This window comes from Amblyraja radiata, chromosome 33, assembly GCF_010909765.2.
Source record: "Amblyraja radiata isolate CabotCenter1 chromosome 33, sAmbRad1.1.pri, whole genome shotgun sequence".
NCBI lineage: Eukaryota > Metazoa > Chordata > Chondrichthyes > Rajiformes > Rajidae > Amblyraja > Amblyraja radiata.
In genome coordinates, this window is record NC_045988.1 from 23,309,151 (window position 1) to 23,328,382 (window position 19,232).

A 19,232-nucleotide genomic window follows, 5' to 3' on the forward strand; every position below is an offset into this window, starting at 1 on the left:
GGAGTAATTTAGCGGGAGAGGCAGCATCTCTGGAGAGAAGGGAGTGGGTGACGTTTAGGGTCGAGACCCTTCTTCAGACTGAGGAAGGTGTCTGAAGAAGAGTCTCGACCCGAAACGTCACCTGTTCATTCTATCCATTGCTGCTGCCTGACCCGCTGAGTTACTCCAGCATTTTGTTCCTATCGTCGGTCTAGAGCAGCATCTGCAGTTCCTTGCTACACGCACCTTCACATTGAACTGAGAGATGAATTGGGGCTCGGACACGGAACCGGGTTTCCAATGGCTGATCGAAGGAATGTAAATATGGGACGGATAATTGTCAATGGGCCGAACAGTCACCCCACCAACTTGCACACCGTGACTCGCCCGCAGTCTCCCCACGTCGGGAGCTGCAGCTGCACTCAAAAGCCGGCTGGATTGATGAGGATAATTTCAGAGGGAGGGGAGGGCGCTGTGGATTTAACTCGCCAATTTAGTGAAGGGGGAGAGAGAGTGAGGGGGAGAAAAAAAAATCGAATAAGGAGACTGGAGACCTGTGGAGTCGTCCAAATAACAGGAGCACAAAGTCTAGCCATAACGGGGGATTTCACATAAATACACCTAAATGTATAAAAGTTTCACCAGGTAACTTCTTCATTCTAAATTGTACTCTTTCGGGAAATGTTGAAAAAGGTAGTGATTGTATAAAGAGAAGATTGCCGGTGTTGCTGCGATTCATGTGAAGGAGATTGATCGGCACTTTTTAAAATAGGTTTTAGGTTATTTCGCACAACTATTGTTTTGCCCGTTCTTGTTAGCGGTGTTGTTGTTCCTCGTGGCTGTTAGTTTTGTTTTTAAATGTGAATAATCCGTCAGAAACAGCAGGAAACGCGCTGCGGAAAACTCACCTCGGGTTGTGTGTGTGGCACATTAAAAAAAATGTTGATAGTTTATTTTGAAGTTAAAAAAAAGGGATTAGCCTGCAAGCTTTAGGGTTAAGTGGAGGGTTTGTGTGAAGGGGAGAGAGAGAGTGTGTGTGTGTGTTGAGGGGGGTAGCAATCGATCCCGGTGTAGGTTGAGCGACTCTTCCCCACAGGAAAGCGCGTTTGAAACACGGAAAGGAGAAAATCGCTATTGTTTCTCTTTCCTTATCTTGACGGCCAAAATATCCTGCTTTAGAAACATGTGCAATAAGCCCCCATCATTGGTTCAGCGGCTTCCTCTGAAACGGCTGACTTCACTTCCCAGAATTGCCAATCTTTCATCCGGTTACCTCGCCTGCCCGACAAAGGACCGCGGTTGTAATTACCTCCTGGCTGTGTCATGTTTGACATATTGTTCCGATTTGGGGAAAAGGGACGAAACCGGGTGAAATGGACGGCACGATTACGGTAAGGGTGGACGGGGAAGGGGTGGGGTGCGTTTCAGTGGCTCCTTCCCGTCATCTACGCCTCGCACCCGGCCCCTTTCGCTCAGCAACTTTCCAGCCCAGAGCGGTAATCCGATTTCCTCATTCTTCCACGTCCTGCTAAATTTCCTTTTCCTTTCAAACCCCGAAGCCCGGAGTAGGAGACTCAGTCTCAGTCTCAGTCAGTGGGGCGCCTGTGTCATTGGGCGTGCAGGGTGGGGGTGGGGGGTGGGGGTCCCGGTAGGTGTCAGCCTTATACACCGAGGGAGCGGCGCTCCACTTATTTACTTGTATAGAGTGTTCCCAACGTGGACGCTGCTCGCAAAATTGTCCATCACTGACTCGGGACGAGATGGGATGAATGCAGGAGAGAGAGGTGGGGAAGGGGGGGAGGGGGGGGGGGGGGGGTCCGAGGACTCAAACGCAAGCTGACCAAGATCTGCCCCACGATAGTCGGGACTCTCACCAACTGAGCAACGTTAAATGGGTGTGCTGGAAGCAACTGCAGATGCTGGCTGAGTCACTCCAGCATTTTTGGGGTCTATCTAACGTTACACGGCTCACAGCCCGAGACTCATTCTTCATTCCTCAAACAGACGGGCCCCTCGCCGCCCCAGAGGTGCGCTGCGCCGCCCTGCGCCGAGCAAGCATGCAATGACCCCGTTCATGTGTTTAACATTTGTTTGAGACTAGACGCGTATTTTCCCCAGCTCTGTGCGCCGGCGAGATCGCAGCGCGTCCCGCCATCTGCAGTTTACAGACAGAATTTATTTGTCTCAGATGTTCAATCTGTAATTGCGAGATGCCTCCGTATGGGAGCGGGTCCCACGGAACAAGCAGCGAGGGAACCACTTATAGAAATACAAATGAGAGAACTCGCGGCGGCAGAGAGGGCGAACGCTGTACAAACGGAGACATTATACTGGTTAAAAATAGCTTGGATAGCTAACTGCCCAGTGGTATGAATATTGATTTCACTAACTTCAAGTAACCCCGGCAGTTCCTCTCTCACCCCCCCCCCTCCTCCCCCACCCAAGTCGTACCAGCTTCTCGTTTTCACCCAACAAACAGCTACCAATGGCCATGATCATCATAACTTTTTTGCATATCTTTCATTCATTGTTCTATATCTCTCTACATCATTGAATATATCTCTCGTTTCCCTTTCCTCCTGACTTTCAGTCTGAAGAAGGGTCTTGACCCGAAACGTCACCTATTCCATCTCTCCAGAGATGCTGCCTGAACCGCTGAGTTACTCCAGCCTTTTTGCGTCTACACTGGTTAAAGGTTTGATTGACTCATAACTGAACGCCAAGTTTGTCATCAATCCTCCGTCCTTATCAACCAAACATACACTTCCGTTCTTTACACCCATGTTTCCTGACAGATTTCCCTTTCCTTTAATCACTAAAGATGAAAAACGAAGTCCTTTCTCTCGCCGCACTCGCTAAATGAAAGTCAGAGTGTTTGTGTTGCGTGTTTGTCAGCGCGTTCATTGTTTTTAATGGGGGGGGGGGGGTTTCTGGCAACTTGCTCTGTCATACATTAGGATCAACCACTCCAGATTCCTCTCCATTGCACTTATCGCTCATTGACTCAGCTCAGTGCGCCCTGGCTCGGACTGCGCCAACGATCTTTGAGAGCAGACAAGTGCAAACTCATGAAAACGCCAATCGGCTGATCGTCGGGCGTTTCACTGGCGTAGAAACAAAGAACTGCAGATGCTGGTGTACACCAAAGATAGACACAAAGGGAGGTGAATCCGAGGAATTATTTGCCACAGAAGGCTGTGGAGGCCAAGTCAATTGATATATTTTTTAAAGGCAGAGATAGATAGATTTTTGATTAGCACGGGTATTACGGGGAGAAGGCAGAAGAATGGGGTTAGGTGGTAGATATAGATCAGCCATTATTGAATGGCGGAGTAGACTTGATGGACCGAATGGCCTAATTCTGCCCCTGTCACGTGGCCTTATGGCCTATGACAATGTGCTGGAATAACGCAGCGGGTCAGGCAGCATCTCTGGGGATAAAGGGCAGTCTGAAGAAGGGTCCAGACCCGAATTCTCAGCTGCCCGTTATCTCTAGACCTGTTGCCTGACCCGCTGAGTTACTCCAGCAGATAGACACAAAATGTTGTAGTATCTCAGCGGGTCGGGCAACATCTCTGGAGAAAGAAAATAATGGGTGACGTTTCGGATTTAAACCCTTCCTCAGATTGTCCATCCAGTACTTGGTGTCTATCTTTGGTGCTTCACTGATGTTTGCCGTTGCCCTGTAACCCAGCACGGGATCAACCCAAACGCCAAGGGCACCTTTCACCATTCCCCTCCATCCCACAGTGTTCCTACAACCTTAACAGGTTGCAAAACTATCCTGCCGAAGCCACCATCCAATCTACACCCAGACGTTGCACCGCTTTCATCCAAAGTGTTGGTGCATCTCAACCATTCCCAACAAGTTCCATGTTTTGTAGAAGTTGAGGCGTAAATCGAGTAGCAACAACCCCCCCTCCCCCCCCCCCCCCAAAGGTAACATTCAATGCTCTCCAACCCGCTTAAATGTGTGTCTTTCTGTTTTAAACGGAATATCGTAGAGTCCCAAAGTGCCCCATCAATAGATACTGAGCGAATGGAAACACCGTACCGTAGCACTTGAGCCCACAGTGTTACACGCGGGGACCGGGACACGGGATGAAGCATTTTGCCCACAAAGTGACGGCGAATACATCTCATGTTATTTGATGGCCCATTGTCTTAGCGTTACGTTGTCCATTCAGCTCGCTGTCTATATGGCAATATTGCATCTCTGTTGAGAAGGAATGGGGTCGAGACTCTTTTCTGAAGAAATGTCACCCATTCCTTCTCTCCAGAGATGCCGCCTGTCCCGCTGAGTTATTGTGTGTCTGTCTTCGGTGTAAACCAGCATCTGCAGTTCCTTCCTACACGATATAACAATGTTGGTGAGGGGATGGGGCGCTGTATGTGCATGTCTGTCTGCTTCAGCTGGATGGTGCAGTGGTTTGTGCGGGTCTCTATAATCTTCCCGTGTTTGCTCTGTTCGCCAGGAGGCCCTGTCCGTTGTGAGCGACGACCAGTCCCTGTTCGACACCACGTACGTCGCGGCACAGCTTCCCAAGTCGGATATGACGGCTTCAGCCGCCGCCGACTATGGACCAACGCACAAGATTAACCCTTTGCCGCAACAAGAATGGATCAATCAACCCGTCAGGATCAATATCAAGAGAGAGTATGACCACATGAACGGCTCCAGGTAATGGCGGATGTACATGCTCCTTGCTCAGGGAATGCGGTTCCCGACCTCTAGTCAACATCTTAGCATGGGAGTCCCTCCTTGATCCTATCTAATTTTATCCCTGCTGGCTCAATATGTAAGATTTTTGAGTTTCAACTCTGCCTAGCCCGCACGCACCAGCCCACAACCCCTGCTCGCACCACTCTGTTCAAAATTCCTCTTACCCTCTGGACAGCCGAGATGTTGTAATGGTTCCGGATATGATGATCTCGGGGATTCTTCCCACCAGCTTGGGCAAACACAACATTCTGCTGTAGCTCAGCGGGACAGGCAGCATCTGTGGATCAAAGGAATGGGTGACATTTCGGGTCGAGACCCTTCTTTAAACTTCAGCCTACCAGCCTGGCCAGTCCAGTTGATATGCACAAGTTTGAAAATAACAGCATTAAATTGGAATTAGCGCACCTTTGCTTAGAAACGAGGCCACAGGGAGGGCATTTCTGTATAATTATAGTAGACCCATTCTACCGTGTAGGAAAGAACTGCAGATGCTGGTTTACACTGAAAGCTAGACACGAGACTGCACCTATCCTTTTTTTTGCAGAGATGCTTCCTGACCTGCTAAAATACTCCAGGCCCATTGTATTTGTAAGATGTACACTGGAAACAAACTTACTTTATCTTTCCAATATGGATACTTGCGGAATACTCATAGCAGTTCATAAGAGCACAATGCGTTCTCTGAATTAGTTTCTCGAGCTTCTCAGTAGCGCACCTTGCTGCCTGTCCGCCCCAGAGTCTGACTGTTTGCTGAAAGACAAAGCTCTGGAGGAATCCAGCAGACCAGGCAGCATCGGTGAAGGGAAATGGACAGTGAAATGGACAGTGAAATGGCAGTGAAGGGAAATGGACATGTTATGTTTCTCCAGACTGACAAATTGAAGATATTCTGACACATCAGTCTGAAGTAGAGTCTTGAAGCGGGACGTCAACTGTCCATGCCCTTCCACAGTTGACCCATTGGGTTTCTCCGGCTCGTTGTGCTTTTCTGCAGATGCCAACATCTGCAGCTCATTGTGTCTCCGTTGTTAGCTGTCAGCTCCCTATGGGCCGTTTCTGTGTTAGCAGGGAGGGTCAGTGATAACGCTAAACAAATAGGTCAAATGTCAGTAACCACAACTAACTTGAGTCATGGCTTGTGGCTGCTCCTTGGCTGCTGGGATTGTATGGGGTCAATCTTATACATGCTCTAAGTCGGCAGACAAGGACCATTCCTACTTGTGCTTACAAAATGAAGGCTGGCTCACTTTGCAAATGGAATCGATAGGAGGTCAGACCGGTGAGTTCTGGTAATAGGTTCTACCACCTATAATAGAGCGCTTGGCCTACAGGCCCTTCCCTAACTTCCTCATGTCGACAGTAGTCCTATGAAATAGGGGCTATGAAATCGATAATAGTTCAGACTGGTGAATTACAGCCAGTTTCCTTCCCTCGCAGACATAATAAGTTGTTTGGTGCTAGCTGGGGGCGAGGGAGTTTATATAATGTCAGCACTTTTACTGGTTCCATATTTTTTGTATTTGGATTTACATTGCCAATTTGGCAGGGTGGGATTTGAACTTGCGCTCTCTGGTACAGGCCTCATCAACACTCGTCTGGTTACAAAATTGCCACCACACTCTGCAGCTGCTTGAGTTGTTTTCAAGTTCGGTTGCTGTTGTAAACGGGGAAAGCAATGAAATACTTGTAACGTGGAGACAAGGGTAACTGCAGATGCTGGAATCTTGGGCCAAACAACGTGCTGGAGTAATGGAGCGGGTCAGGTGAATGAGTTGACGACCTTTCGCAGTCCCCAGAAGAATATCCGATGGGAAACTGAGTCTGCCCATTCCCTCTACAGATGCTGATCGACCCTCTGAGCCACTCCAGCCCTTTGTACCTTCCTCAATGACTTCATTGTTTAGTATTTTATTGGCTGAGCATGCTGGTGACTAACCCCCCCCCTCCCCCTCCCTCCCCCTCCCCCCCCTCCCCCTCCCCCTCCCCCCCCCCCCCTCCCCCAGGTCTAGGTGTACAATTCCATTGGACGGGCATCCATCTATGGCACAGGAATAACAGCTTGGATTTTGAGTCATCAGGTCTCTGGAATGGGATACCTGCTACCTTACATCTTGTCCAACTCTCCTTTGATACTCTTTTCCGATTCCCTTGATGGCAATTGAAGCACATTTTATCATTTGAAACATGCATGAATTGGTTTTCTTGGGTCTGACACACCGTTTATTACGAGGAAGGCAGTCAGTAGTGAACAAAGATCTTAGAGCGGCCCCTTTGTTAGTTACACAGCCCCTGTCCCACTTAGGAAACCTGAACGGAAACCTCTGGAGACTTTGCACCCCACTCAAGGTTTCCGTGCGGTTCCCGGAGGTTTTTGTCAGTCTCCCTACCTGCTTCCACTCCCTGCAACCTCCGGCAACCACCTGCAACCTCCGGGAACCGCACGGAAACCTTGGGTGGGGCGCAAAGTTTTCCAGAGGTTTCCGTTCAGGTTTCCTAAATGGGACAGGGGCATAAGGCAGTATATGTGACCAGGGAACATCACAAACTTGTTCACAAGGACCTCATACTTCTCTTGGAGCGTCGGGGGTTAAGGGGAAGACCTGATAGAAACATATTAAATTATGAGAGTAACATATATGGTATACAGTCATTCCCGGCAGTGGTTCTAGGCCCCCAGCGCCCTCAGGGGCCTCGAACGCACTGCCGGGAATGAAGGTGGAGGCAGATATCATAATGGAGTTTAGGAGGTTTTTAGGTCGGCACCAACCACTATGCAGGGAGTGGAGGGATACAATCAATGTGCAGGCAGATGAGATTAGTTCAACGTTCTCACGTTTAGTACAGACATTATGGGCCGAAGGATCTTTTCATGTGCGCTACCAAAACGCTGGAGTGACTCAGCGGGACAGGCAACATCTCTGGATAGAAGGAATGGTTGACGTTTCGAGACCTTTATTCAGACCCTTTCCTTCTCTCCAGAGACGCTGCCTGTCCCGCTGAGTTACTCCAGCATTCGGTGTCTTATCTTCGGTGTAAGCCTAGCATCTGCAGTTCCTTCCGACACTGTACCGTTCCGTGTGTCCGAACTGAAGTTCTACATTTGTGGCGTCTTCCTTTCTCTCACCAATCCTCCGCTTACAGGGACTCGCCCGTGGATTGCAGCGTGGCGAAATGCAACAAGCTGGCGAGCGGCACCGAGGGCAACAACTCTCTGAGTTACAGCAGTTACATGGATGAAAAGGACGGTCCTCCTCCGCCCAACATGACCACCAACGAGAGGAGAGTCATCGTCCCGGCAGGTAAGTTAGTCAGCATCAAATGGGTGGAGGGTGGAAGAGGTGGTGCACTTGTCTCTGGGCCCAGCGTGGGGATGTGGGGGGGGGGGATTTGGTTTTCCCACAACAGTGGCTGTTTCTCCACTCATACTCAGCGGCTGCAAGATGCCCATCTGTCCGTTGTTAATATTTTGAGGAGAATCGCCAATTAAAAACAAAACTAAACCCCACCACAATGCAGAGATTGACCAACTTTGAACCAATTATCCACTGAATTGCTATTACCAGAAATTAGCCGAGTGGGTTGCATACATCTGGAATGAGTAAATCAGTCGCTGGCTGGCTGGGAGATAGCCCCCATCGTTTACTGCATGCCAAAAAAACGGAACTGCCCCTTTAACTAAAACAACGTGCCGACTGGGGAACGAGTGCATTGGAGTCGGCGCGGTTTGTGTAGGATATTGGATGCGTTACTGAACTTGGCTGATGTTCCACAGATCCCACCCTCTGGAGCCAGGAGCATGTGCGGCAGTGGCTGGAGTGGGCTATTAAGGAGTACGGGCTGCTGGAGGTGGACACTGGCCTCTTCCACAATATCGACGGCAAGGAACTCTGTAAAATGGACAAGGAGGACTTCCTCCGCCTGACCTCCCTGTACAACGCCGAGGTCCTCCTCTCTCATCTCAATTACCTCAGGGAAAGTAAGTACAGGACCATCTCAATTCTTTATCAGCGGTGTAACTTACAATGCTCAGTGATTTACTGGTAGGAAGGAACTGCAGGTGCTGGTTTAAACCCAAAGTAGTCATAAAAAGCTGGAATAACTCAGCGCGTCGGGCAGCATCTCTGGAGGAAAAGAACAGGTGATGTTTCGGGTCGAGGCCCTTCCTCAGATTGAAGAAGGATCACCCATTCCTTCTCTCCAGAGATGCTGTCCGACCCGCTGAGTTACTCCAGCTTTTTGTGTCTATCAGTGATTTACTGGTCATCGCTGTTTGCCATCCACAGGTTCAGTATTGCAGAGAAAATTAGAACATATTTTGAATACGTTGCCATTTCAGAGGAACTATGACAATATCCTCTATTCCTTGCTGCAAAAATTGAACATAATGAGCTATGGAATTAACCCGATGAAAAATCCGCCAGCGATATTTCCACTGTTCTTGTACCTCGATGTTCTTGTATGTGCGAATATGAAAATTAATTCGACTTGACTTGGGAGTAAAGACCAATCTTCACGCTTTGTGTGGTCCAGTATTATTGAAATATCCGTAACTTTCCAAAGAACTGGGGTAGACTAAAGTGCTGGAGAAACTCAGCGTGTACAGAAGCATCTATGGAGCGAAGGAAATAGGAAACGTTGCCTATTTCCAAACCCAAGGGTTTCGGCCCGAAACGTTGCATATTTCCTTCGCTCCTGCACCCGCTGAGTTTCTCCAGCACTTTTGTCTACCTTCGATTTTCCAGCATCTGCAGTTCCTTCTTATACACTTTCCAGAGAACTGCCGTGGTCATTCTCGTTATACGCCCGTTCACATAGTTTGAGCGCACCCACCCATTGAAACCCGTGTCTGTGATCGAATCTTACATCTCCCAGTTTGGAGAATTGCCGATTTGGCGGCGAGGAGGTTAAACAGCAGAGAGGAGTGAAGGCGCGGACTCGCGTGTCGGGGCTGGGCCGGGTCTGCAGACTGCTTGCATTTCTTCACCGTTGCAACTGCTTAAAGTTGTTGCCTTGTTTGTGATCTGGTGCGTTCGCGGTGCAAAGAGGTAGCATGCAGGAGAGAAACTAGTTGCATCATACTTTATTAAACTACAAACCCCGATCACGATGTTGCAAAGTGAACCCATCATATTACTGAAAGCATGTTTCAATTACATATAAATATCAGGTATAATTGAACGATTAAAATGTATTTGTTCGGAGAATACCTTGAACTAGTTTCTCCTGCATCCTAACCTCCCTTGTCTCTGAAACCAATTTATCTAAACCTGTTAGTCCTAAAGAGTCCTGTGTAGGAAGGAACTGCAGATGATGGTTTAAACCGAAGATAGACACACAAAAAGCTGGAGTAACTCAGCGGGACAGATATCTCTGGAGAAAGGGAATTGGTGACGTTTCGGGTCGAGACCATTCTTCAGATCTGAAACGTCACCTCTCCCTTTTCTCTGGAGACGTTGTCTGGCCCGCTGAGTTACTCCAGCTTTTTGTGTCTATCTTCAGTCCTGAGGAATCTTTGAATTCAGAACACTTTGGAATATACTGTAGAAACAAAGAACTGCAGATGCTGGTTAAACCACAAAACGACACAGAGTGCAGGGGTGACTCCAGCACTTTATGCCCTTTTAAAATATACTGTGTTATGCAGTCAGTGCGGGATTGGGAACGAAATGTAATGGATATAAGATTGTCGTTGTGCGAGCAGTAATTGTCCCGCTCTCGCTTGACCTTCCGCCTGCAAATGTGAACGTTCACAGGCCGAGGCATCGAGGCCGTGTGCGTTGCCGAGTTATTTATCTTGGCGGACGAAAGATATTCTGGCGTCTCTAAAGTCAGGCTGTTTGAGAAGCGGGCTTTGCTTTCGTTCGGGTATTCAGCTGTGAATGTGTATGTGTTTCTCTGTCAGACGTTGCAGCTGAAATGTGAGTTTGCTCCGAGGCTGAACTCAGTGGGAATGAAACGGATTCAGATTGCAGCCTAGCGGATCACATAGACATTCCTATATTTTGATTTGTTCGCAAATGTTGGGTACAATATCGGCTTTTCACTGTGACCCGGTTACCAACGAATGCCAACCAACCTCTTTCTGCTTGCCGCTGTGGGGAGTTCCTCTGTCCCAACTGATTTGCTTCTGATCAGCTATCGATGCAGCCAGCAGGTTATTAAACACGACAACCGACAAATAAGCTCCCAACCACACAGACCTGGGGGCATTGGTGTTGTCTTTTTGCACTATTATTGTTTGTTTTGTGTTTATGTATACACACGCACACGCACACACACGCACACACGCACGCACACACACAGACAGAGGGAGAGGGAGAGAGAGCGTGTATGTATGTATATATATGCATTCGTGTATATATATATATATATATATGTGTGTGTACGCGCGTGTGTATGCTATATACACATACATGGGCATATGTGAGTGTGTATGTGCATGTGCATATATGTATATGGACGTGTATGCATGTATATATGTGTATGTATCACACACATATACACATATATATATATATATATATATACGTATATATACATACACATGGTATACAGGCATCTATGGAAAAGGTTCAGTACACACACACACACACACACACATATATATATTTACATATTTATATATGAAAGAACTGCAGATGCTGGTTTAAATCGAAGGTAGACACTAAATGCTGGAGTAACTCAGCGGTCAGGCAGCATCTCTGGAGAGAAGGGATGGGTGATGTTCCGGGTCTCGACCCGTAACGCCACCCTCTCCAGAGATGCTGCCTGCCCCGCTGAGTTACTCCAGCATTTAGTGTCTACCTTATATATAGAGAAAGTTGTTTTCCCATGTATTATATTGCTTACAGTGTAGTATGTTTCGACATTCTGTTGTTCTGCTGCAAGTAAGTATGTCATTGTTCTGTCTGGGACATATGACAATAATTGAGATGTCAATAAATGTCAAATAACATTTGACTCTTGATACGTGGGCTAAAGGTTGGAATGTAATGCAGACGCGGGTGGACCTGCTGTCCTGAATTAATCTCGCTGCTCTGGATTTGCTGGGCCCGTTTTGTTTTATGCCGATGCTCTTTGATCCTAGCGTTTTAATCCAAGGTAGTTCAGACATTTTGCAGCATGCCTTTATTTGCAGATAATAATGAAAGTGGGTGAATTTTCTTCTGATGGTGACTCCAATTGTCTTGTGTAGCGGTGAAGAGGTGACAACCCTTATCATGCGCTGTAAAGCGAGCTTGTCTTTGCTTAGACGAGGACATGATTGAGAAGGACGTAAATGGCTCGGCCCATGAGGTTTGTTGCCGGACAAACACAAATTACTGGAGTAACTCGGTGGGACAGGCGAGAAGGAATGGGCGACGTTTCGGGTCGAGACCCTTCTTCAGTCTGAAACGTCACCCATTCCTTCTCTCCAGAGATGCCGCCTGTCCCGCTGAATTACTCCAGCATGTTGTGTTTAAACCAGCATCTGCGGTTCCTTCCCACACATTAGGTTTGTTGCAGGACTGGGAGATCAGTTTAAGGAACTGTCTGTGGATGTGAGTTTTGGAACCACAGCAGTTTGGCATTTTTGGACCTCTCTGGGCGGCTAACTCTATGAGTGTAATTCTGACCAGTCCGTAGACTTGGAAATGTCAGTGGTGATTACCGTGCTCTACGCCTTGTGGCTTCGGAAAGCATCTCACTAAGGTTCGCCATCTACAGTGACCATCGCTTCCCCTAGTTTTGAACTTACTTTTACGCCACCCTGTGGGTGGACGGGCATTGGTGAGCGGTGCACCGGTGTTTGAGTCTGTGGGGTTTGTGTGTGGCGTTGGACAGGACTTCTCTAACTTCAAGTAACCCTTGCTTTCCCTCTCTCTCCATTCCTCCCCATCCTAGTTCTCTGACCAATCTGACTGTTCCTCGGATTATATTTTATCCTTGTATGCCTCGTTGTCACCTTCCCCTAGCTAACAATGATCTATTCTACAATTTCCTTGAAGTACCTTCCCTTTGATGTATCGTTTTCACACCTTACCCTTCCATATCTCTATGTCTCCCTCTCCCCTGACTCCCTGTCTGAAGAAGTAACGTCGCCAGAGATGCTGCCTATCCTGCTGAGTTACTCCAGCTTTTTGTGTCTATCTTCGCTTTAAACCAGCATTTGAAGTTCCTTCCTACAAGATATTTTTTTGCATTAATTGGAACAAACTAATGAATGGTTCGGCCCATCAACAGCGGAGTGCTTAATGTCAAAAATAGATTCTTAAAGTCACATTCTTCCACCAAGTTTCCGTTACGTCTCTAAAGCCAGACGTTACTCCAGCACTTTGTGCTCGCGTTTATTTTTTGCAAACACGTTAAATGTTGCTAACTATTTTGAGCGACTGCTTCAAAGATTGGCAGTTTGATCTGCTCTAACCGATCGCACAGTGTCACGGCTGTTAAACTAGCACTTCATCCATGTAATTAATTGCCTGTTGAATTGGTTTAAATGTTCGTTAAGATATAAAGGTAGGAGTTGCTGTTCAGCGATAGTTTCAGTTTCAGTTTCAGTTCAGTTTATTGTCACGTGTACCGAGGTACAGTGAAAAGCTTTTATTCCGTGCTATCCAGTCAGCGGACAGACAATACATGATTACAACGGACCCATTTACAGCATGATAAGGAAGAAGGGTCTTGACCCGAAACATCACCCATTCCCTTTCTCCAGAGATGCTGCCTGTCCCGCTGAGTTATTCCAGCTTTTTGTGTATATCATCATGATAAGGGAATAATGTTTAGTGCAAGGTAAAGCCAACAAAGTCCGATCAAGGATAGTCGAGGGTCACCAGAGAGGAAGATAGTAGTTCAGCACTGCTCTCTGGTTGTGGTAGGATGATTCAGTTGCCTGATAACAGTTGGGAAGAAACTGTTCTGGAATCTGGAGGTGTGCGTTCTCACACTTCTATACCTTTTGCCTGGTGGTAGAGGGGAGAAGAGGGAGTGGCCAGGGCATGACTCATCCTTGATTATGCTGCTGGCCTTGCCGAGGCAGCGTGAGGTATAAAATGGAATCCCACTAATACTGCATGTCTTTCCAGAAACATCTTATATGTAGAAAGCCGTACATTGGAAGAACAAGAATGACATTTGAGAGGCTTTTGGATCGGCAATGGAGCAAATGGAGGGATATAGATCATGTCAGGCAGAGGAGATGACTGTTGTTTATCTTGGCATTATGTTCGGCACAGACATTATGGGCCAAAGGGCCTGTTCTTGACTTGTGCTGTTCTACGTTGTAGATACATGTTAATGAGTTCAGACACTATTCTCTGCACCAAAGGCAAGGTGTAAGTGTGTTCCCAGCAAGGAGAGGTGAAGGGAGAACAGAATGGGGTCACAGCTACATTCTATATCAAGCGACCTGCGATGTTACCAAGGTGAGGTGTGGTCACCTCTGTTTTTCTGCTCTCCGTAAAGTGTCCCAGAACCACACTGACTGACACCTTTCCCATCACTCTGGTATTGCTGCTAAGAGTCAAGAGTGTCTTGTTATCATATTATCTCAAAAAGGAATAATGAAATTCTTACTTGCAGCAGGTATATATGCAAACAAACAAACTATAAGAGTGCAAAGACAAAACCAGTTTATGTAGTTTGGAGCTTAGTTGGAGGTTACACCCCAGGGGTATGAATATTGACTTATCTAACTTCACGTACTGTAACCCTGGCTTTTCCTCTCACACCATCTCTCCCCCTTCCTCGTTCTCTGACCAGTCTGACTGTCCCCCTAATTACACGTTATCTCTGTATTCTTCGTTGTCACCTTCTGCAAGCTAACATTGATCTTTGTTACATTTTCTTTAAACGACATCCCCTTTGATGTCTCGTTTTCACACCTTACACTTCCTTATCTCCATGCCTCCTTTTCCCCTGACTCTCAGTCTGAAGAACGGGGCTCGACCCGGAATGTCACCCATTCCTTCTATCCAGAAATACTGCCTGTCCCGCTGAGTCACTCCAATATTTTGTGTCTATATTGGAGGTTGCAGTGTTTAATAGCCTGATGGTTTTTCCTGAGGGATGAACTGGCTTCCTCTCTGCACATGTGCTTATGTCAAGACTGATAGCATGTTGTATTATTTCAGGAACATATGGGTTCAAAGGGTCAGACATCCCTAGTTATGAGGCTGCATGCTCATAAATTATAGCTTTATCGAAATTAAATATTTTGCAGAACAGTTGTTCCCTACTCTTGTATCGCGTGCTCTATAAACACTCTAGTTATCCGTGCCACTCGGATTCTATCGTTGTGATCACCCCAAACTTAGATGCATTCAAAAATATCACCAGCCTGAAATACTAACACTCTTTCCAAATATGCTGCCTATCACACAACATACCTTCAGCATTTTTAATTTCCTTTCACCAAAGTATATTAACTGATGGAACAGCAACCCAATCGTATGAACATTGAATCCTCCAATTTCAGGTCACCTCTCACAATCCCCCACCCTTCCCTCTCCCCTTCCTCTCCCACCTGGACTTACATTATTTCTCCCCCTCCTCCTCCTATGTTCCTCTGGTTTCACCTCCACAATCCATCTGCCTCACACCTTCTGCTTTCATCTCTGACCTGATCAAAACCCATCTCACCTGTGTTCACCTATCACCGGCACTATTTTGTACTACTCCCAGCTTTCTGCTGCAAGCAGTCTGAAGAAAGGTCCCAACCAGGAACATCACGTGTCAATGTCCTCTAGAGATGCTGCGTGACCTGCTGTGTTACCCCAAGGCACTTTGAGTCTCTAAAGACAGACCCTTCAACCCAACAAACCTGCGCCGACCACCGATCACCCAGTTCACTAGTTCTATCCATTACATGAGAGACAATTTACAATTTTTGCTGAAGCCAATTAACCTACAAAACTGCACGTCTATGGACTGTGGAAGGAAACCGGAGCACCCAGAGAAAACCCACGTTCTCAGGGAGAACGTGCAAACTCCTCCTTCTTTAACATAAGGTAAAGGCATCAGTCTGAAACTAGACCTGAAATCACTGAATGGCACAGTACGTTTGAGAAGCTGTACAGGTCTCCTGCTGCTTATTATATCAGCCAACGATCTATTAATGCTGTTCAATCTTTTCTCAATTCCTCTTAAAGGGTTAGACATCCTTTGGTTCCTTGTTTCCACATATTACTACTCCACTGTAACATTTCTTCAAGGTATGCCTATTGTGAAGAAGTTCGTTAGCTCAAGAATATGTCAATCTCTGCCTTAAAAATACCCAATGACCTGGTCTCCACAGCCATCCATGGGAACGAATTCCAAAGATTCACCACACTCTGACTAAACAAATTCCTCCTCAACTCCTTTCGAAAGATACGTCCATTTATTCTGAGGCTTCGCTCTCTGTTCCTAGACTTTCCCACAAGTGGAAACATTCTCTCCACATCCACTCTATCCAGGTCTTTCACTATTTGGAAAGTTTCAATGTCCCCTCTCATCCTTCTAAACTCCAGTGAGTACAGATCCAGTGCCATGAAACGCTCATCATATGGTAACCCAGTCATCCCCAGGATAATTCTCGTAAACCTAATAGGAATCTGAGGGGTAACCTTTTCACACAAAGGGTGGTGGGTGTAAGGAACACACTGCCAGAGGAGGTAGTTGAGGCTGGGATTATCCTAACATTTAAGACACAGTTAGACAGGTACATGGATAGGACAGGTTTGAAGGGATATGGACCAAATGCAAGAAGGTGGAACTAGTGTAGGTGGGTCATGTTGGCCGGTGTGGGCAAGTTGGGCCGCTTTCCATACTGTATCACAATATGACTCTATGACTATAACCTCCTCTGGACCCTCTCCAATGCCAGCACATCCTTCCTCAGATATGAGGCCGAAAATTGTTCACAATACTTGAAATGCGGTCGGACAAGTTCTCCTCCTCTCTCCGATGGGAGTTCTGTGAGACCCTCCCTACTGCTCTCTGGCACAGAGACCACACTCAAAAGGTATTGTTTCCCTATAAGTTGCTGGTAACTCCTGCAATGGACTATATTTTCACTTGAAACTGAACATGTCTCACAGTAATCTCTTTATTTGCCCCTCTGTCATGCCAAATGCCTTTGTCGTTGGTGACTCAGGTACTGTTTTTGGCCTATTTCCAAATCTCACAGGTTTAATCTGAAACCACATTGTGTAATTTTCTCACTTCATCATAACTTTATTACATTTGCAACAAGGAGCATATTTTATATATTAGTCATGTTTAAAACATGTAATAATTTAAGATAGATACAAAGACAAGGACACATGTTTGCCAGCTATGTAGTTATTAATTTGTAGGAGTAGCGTTTGTGGCAAGTATTTCTGACAAGGCTATAAAGTTCTGAGCAAGTTGTTACTTTCAGTAAATAAAACAAGTATTTTGGAAATGGAAAGTTCAAGTAGATTTGCATGGGTAATCAGGAAAGGGGTGTTGGAGTTAATGTGGTTATATTGAGCATAAAGGCCTCCTGTGATGTTATGTACACATGGCCAGAGATTTATTGATTTATTGGTACTTAATAAAGACTAACAACTTAATTATTTCTTCTATCCAGAGATGATGCATGTCCCGTTGATTTACTCCAGCATTCCAGCAGGACTTTCATATGAAGAAAGACTGGATATACTCGGCTTGTACTCGCTAGAATTTAGAAGATTGAGGGGGGATCTTAAAAAAACTTACAAAATTCTTAAGGGGTTCGACAGGCTATTATTACAGAAGATTATTCCCGATGTTGGGGAAGTCCAGAACAAGGGGTCACAGTTTAAGGATAAAGGGGAAGTCTTTTAGGACTGAGATGAGATAATCATTTTTTACACAGAGAGTGGTGAATCTGTGGAATTCTCTGCCACATAAGACAGTTGAGGCCAGTTCATTAGCTATATTTAACAGGGAGTTAGATGTGGCCCTTGTGGCTAAAGGGATCAGGGGGTATGGAGAGAAGGCAGATATAGGATACTGAGTTGGATGATCAGCCATGATCATATTGAATGGCGGTGCAGGCTCGAAGGGCAGAATGGCCTACTCCTGCACCTATTTTCTATGTTTCTATGTTTCTATCGTCTGCAGTTCCTTCCTACAACTTAATTACTTAAGTGATTGGTTTATATTTTTACTATTTTACATTTCCCGTTATTTTACATTTCGCTGGTTGGTGCAGACTCGTTGGGCCGAAGGGCCTATTTCCACGCTGTATCTCTAAACTAACCTAACGTACTCGGTGGGCCGAAAGACTCTATACTGAAACTAAAAACAGAAGTTTTCCAACTGAGTTTTCCATTTATACTTACAACTCACCATCTTGAGGCACTGTAGTGGAGCTAAAAGCACTTCGTTTCATCTGGTCAACACATGGTTCCTCAGCTACGGTTACTTCTGATCTGAGCCATTCGCAATCTTCATTCCTTCAGTCTCCACCCCCATCAGTTCATCACCTTCTCTCAAATGTATTTACCAATTAATGGGCACATTTAATCTTTCCATGTAGATCATCCTCTAGCTAGGCACTTCATGCTTCCCTCCAAAACTCACACCATTATGGAGACGCAAGGAACTGCAAGTGCTGGAATCTTGAGTGAAAGTGCCGGAGTAACTCTGCGGGCCAGGCAGCATCTGTGCAGGGATAGACACAAAATGCTGGAGTAACTCAGTGGGACAGGCAGTATGTCTGGAGTGAAGGAATGGGTGACGTTTCAGGTCGATACCCTTCTTCAGATGTCACCCATTCCTTCTCTCCAGAGATGCTGCCAGTTTAGTTGAGTTTCTCCAGCATTTTGTGTATATCTTCGGATAAACCAGCATCTGCAGTTGCTTCTTACACACATCATCCGTGCAGGGAATGGGTAGGCGATGTTTCGGGATGGGATCCTCCTTTCTGACTCTTCAATCAGTCTGAAGATAGGTCCTGACCCAGAACCTCACCTATCCATTCCCTCCACAGATGCTGCCTGATCTGCTGTGCTACTCCAGCACTTTTTGTTTCACTCACCCCATTTTGTGTTTTGTATTCGACTTAACTTCATACTGTTTATTTGTGTTTGGACAGGATAACCTGCAAAGTATATGGGTTGTATATATGTATATATAGAAATGTGAAGATAAAATAATAAATATTTTAAAGAGAGGGCAATTTATATATAAAAAATCTCATAATTTTATAGGCTTCTATCAATTGACCTCGCATCAAAATTTGCAGAAGATGGCTCTAAATGTGTGAAATTGTTCACAGCTGGTTGATGCTGGCTGGAATGAACAAGTTGAAAGTTGGACATAGGTTTAAGGTGAAGGGGAAAAGATTTAATAGGAATCTGAGGGGTCACTTTTTTCATGGTGGTGGGTGTATGGAACAAGCTGCCAGGGGAGATAGTTGAGGCCGGGACTATCCCAATGTTTAAGAAACAGTTGGACAGGCACATAGATAGGACACATTTGGAGGGATATGGACCACACGCGGGCAGGTGGGACTAGTGTAGCTGGCACATGTTGGCCGGTGTGGGCAAGTTGGGCC

General features: G+C 46.3%; 1 protein-coding gene across 7 annotated transcripts in view; it reads left to right on the forward strand.

Moving 5' to 3' along the window:
• fli1 (Fli-1 proto-oncogene, ETS transcription factor) overlaps positions 1 to 19,232 on the forward strand; it is a 70,078-nt gene that overhangs the window by 5,124 nt on the left and 45,722 nt on the right. For 4 of the 7 annotated variants that reach the window (XM_033049912.1, XM_033049914.1, XM_033049911.1 and 1 more), the window contains 3 exons: positions 4,455 to 4,660; positions 7,844 to 8,001; positions 8,475 to 8,678. In XM_033049912.1, coding sequence (XP_032905803.1) covers positions 4,455 to 4,660; positions 7,844 to 8,001; positions 8,475 to 8,678 — 568 coding nt within the window. Of the gene's footprint in view, positions 1 to 478; positions 625 to 1,040; positions 1,371 to 1,894; positions 2,007 to 4,454; positions 4,661 to 7,843; positions 8,002 to 8,474; positions 8,679 to 19,232 lie in introns of those variants that run through there. The other 3 variants (XM_033049916.1, XM_033049915.1, XM_033049913.1) reach the window with 3 other exon arrangements.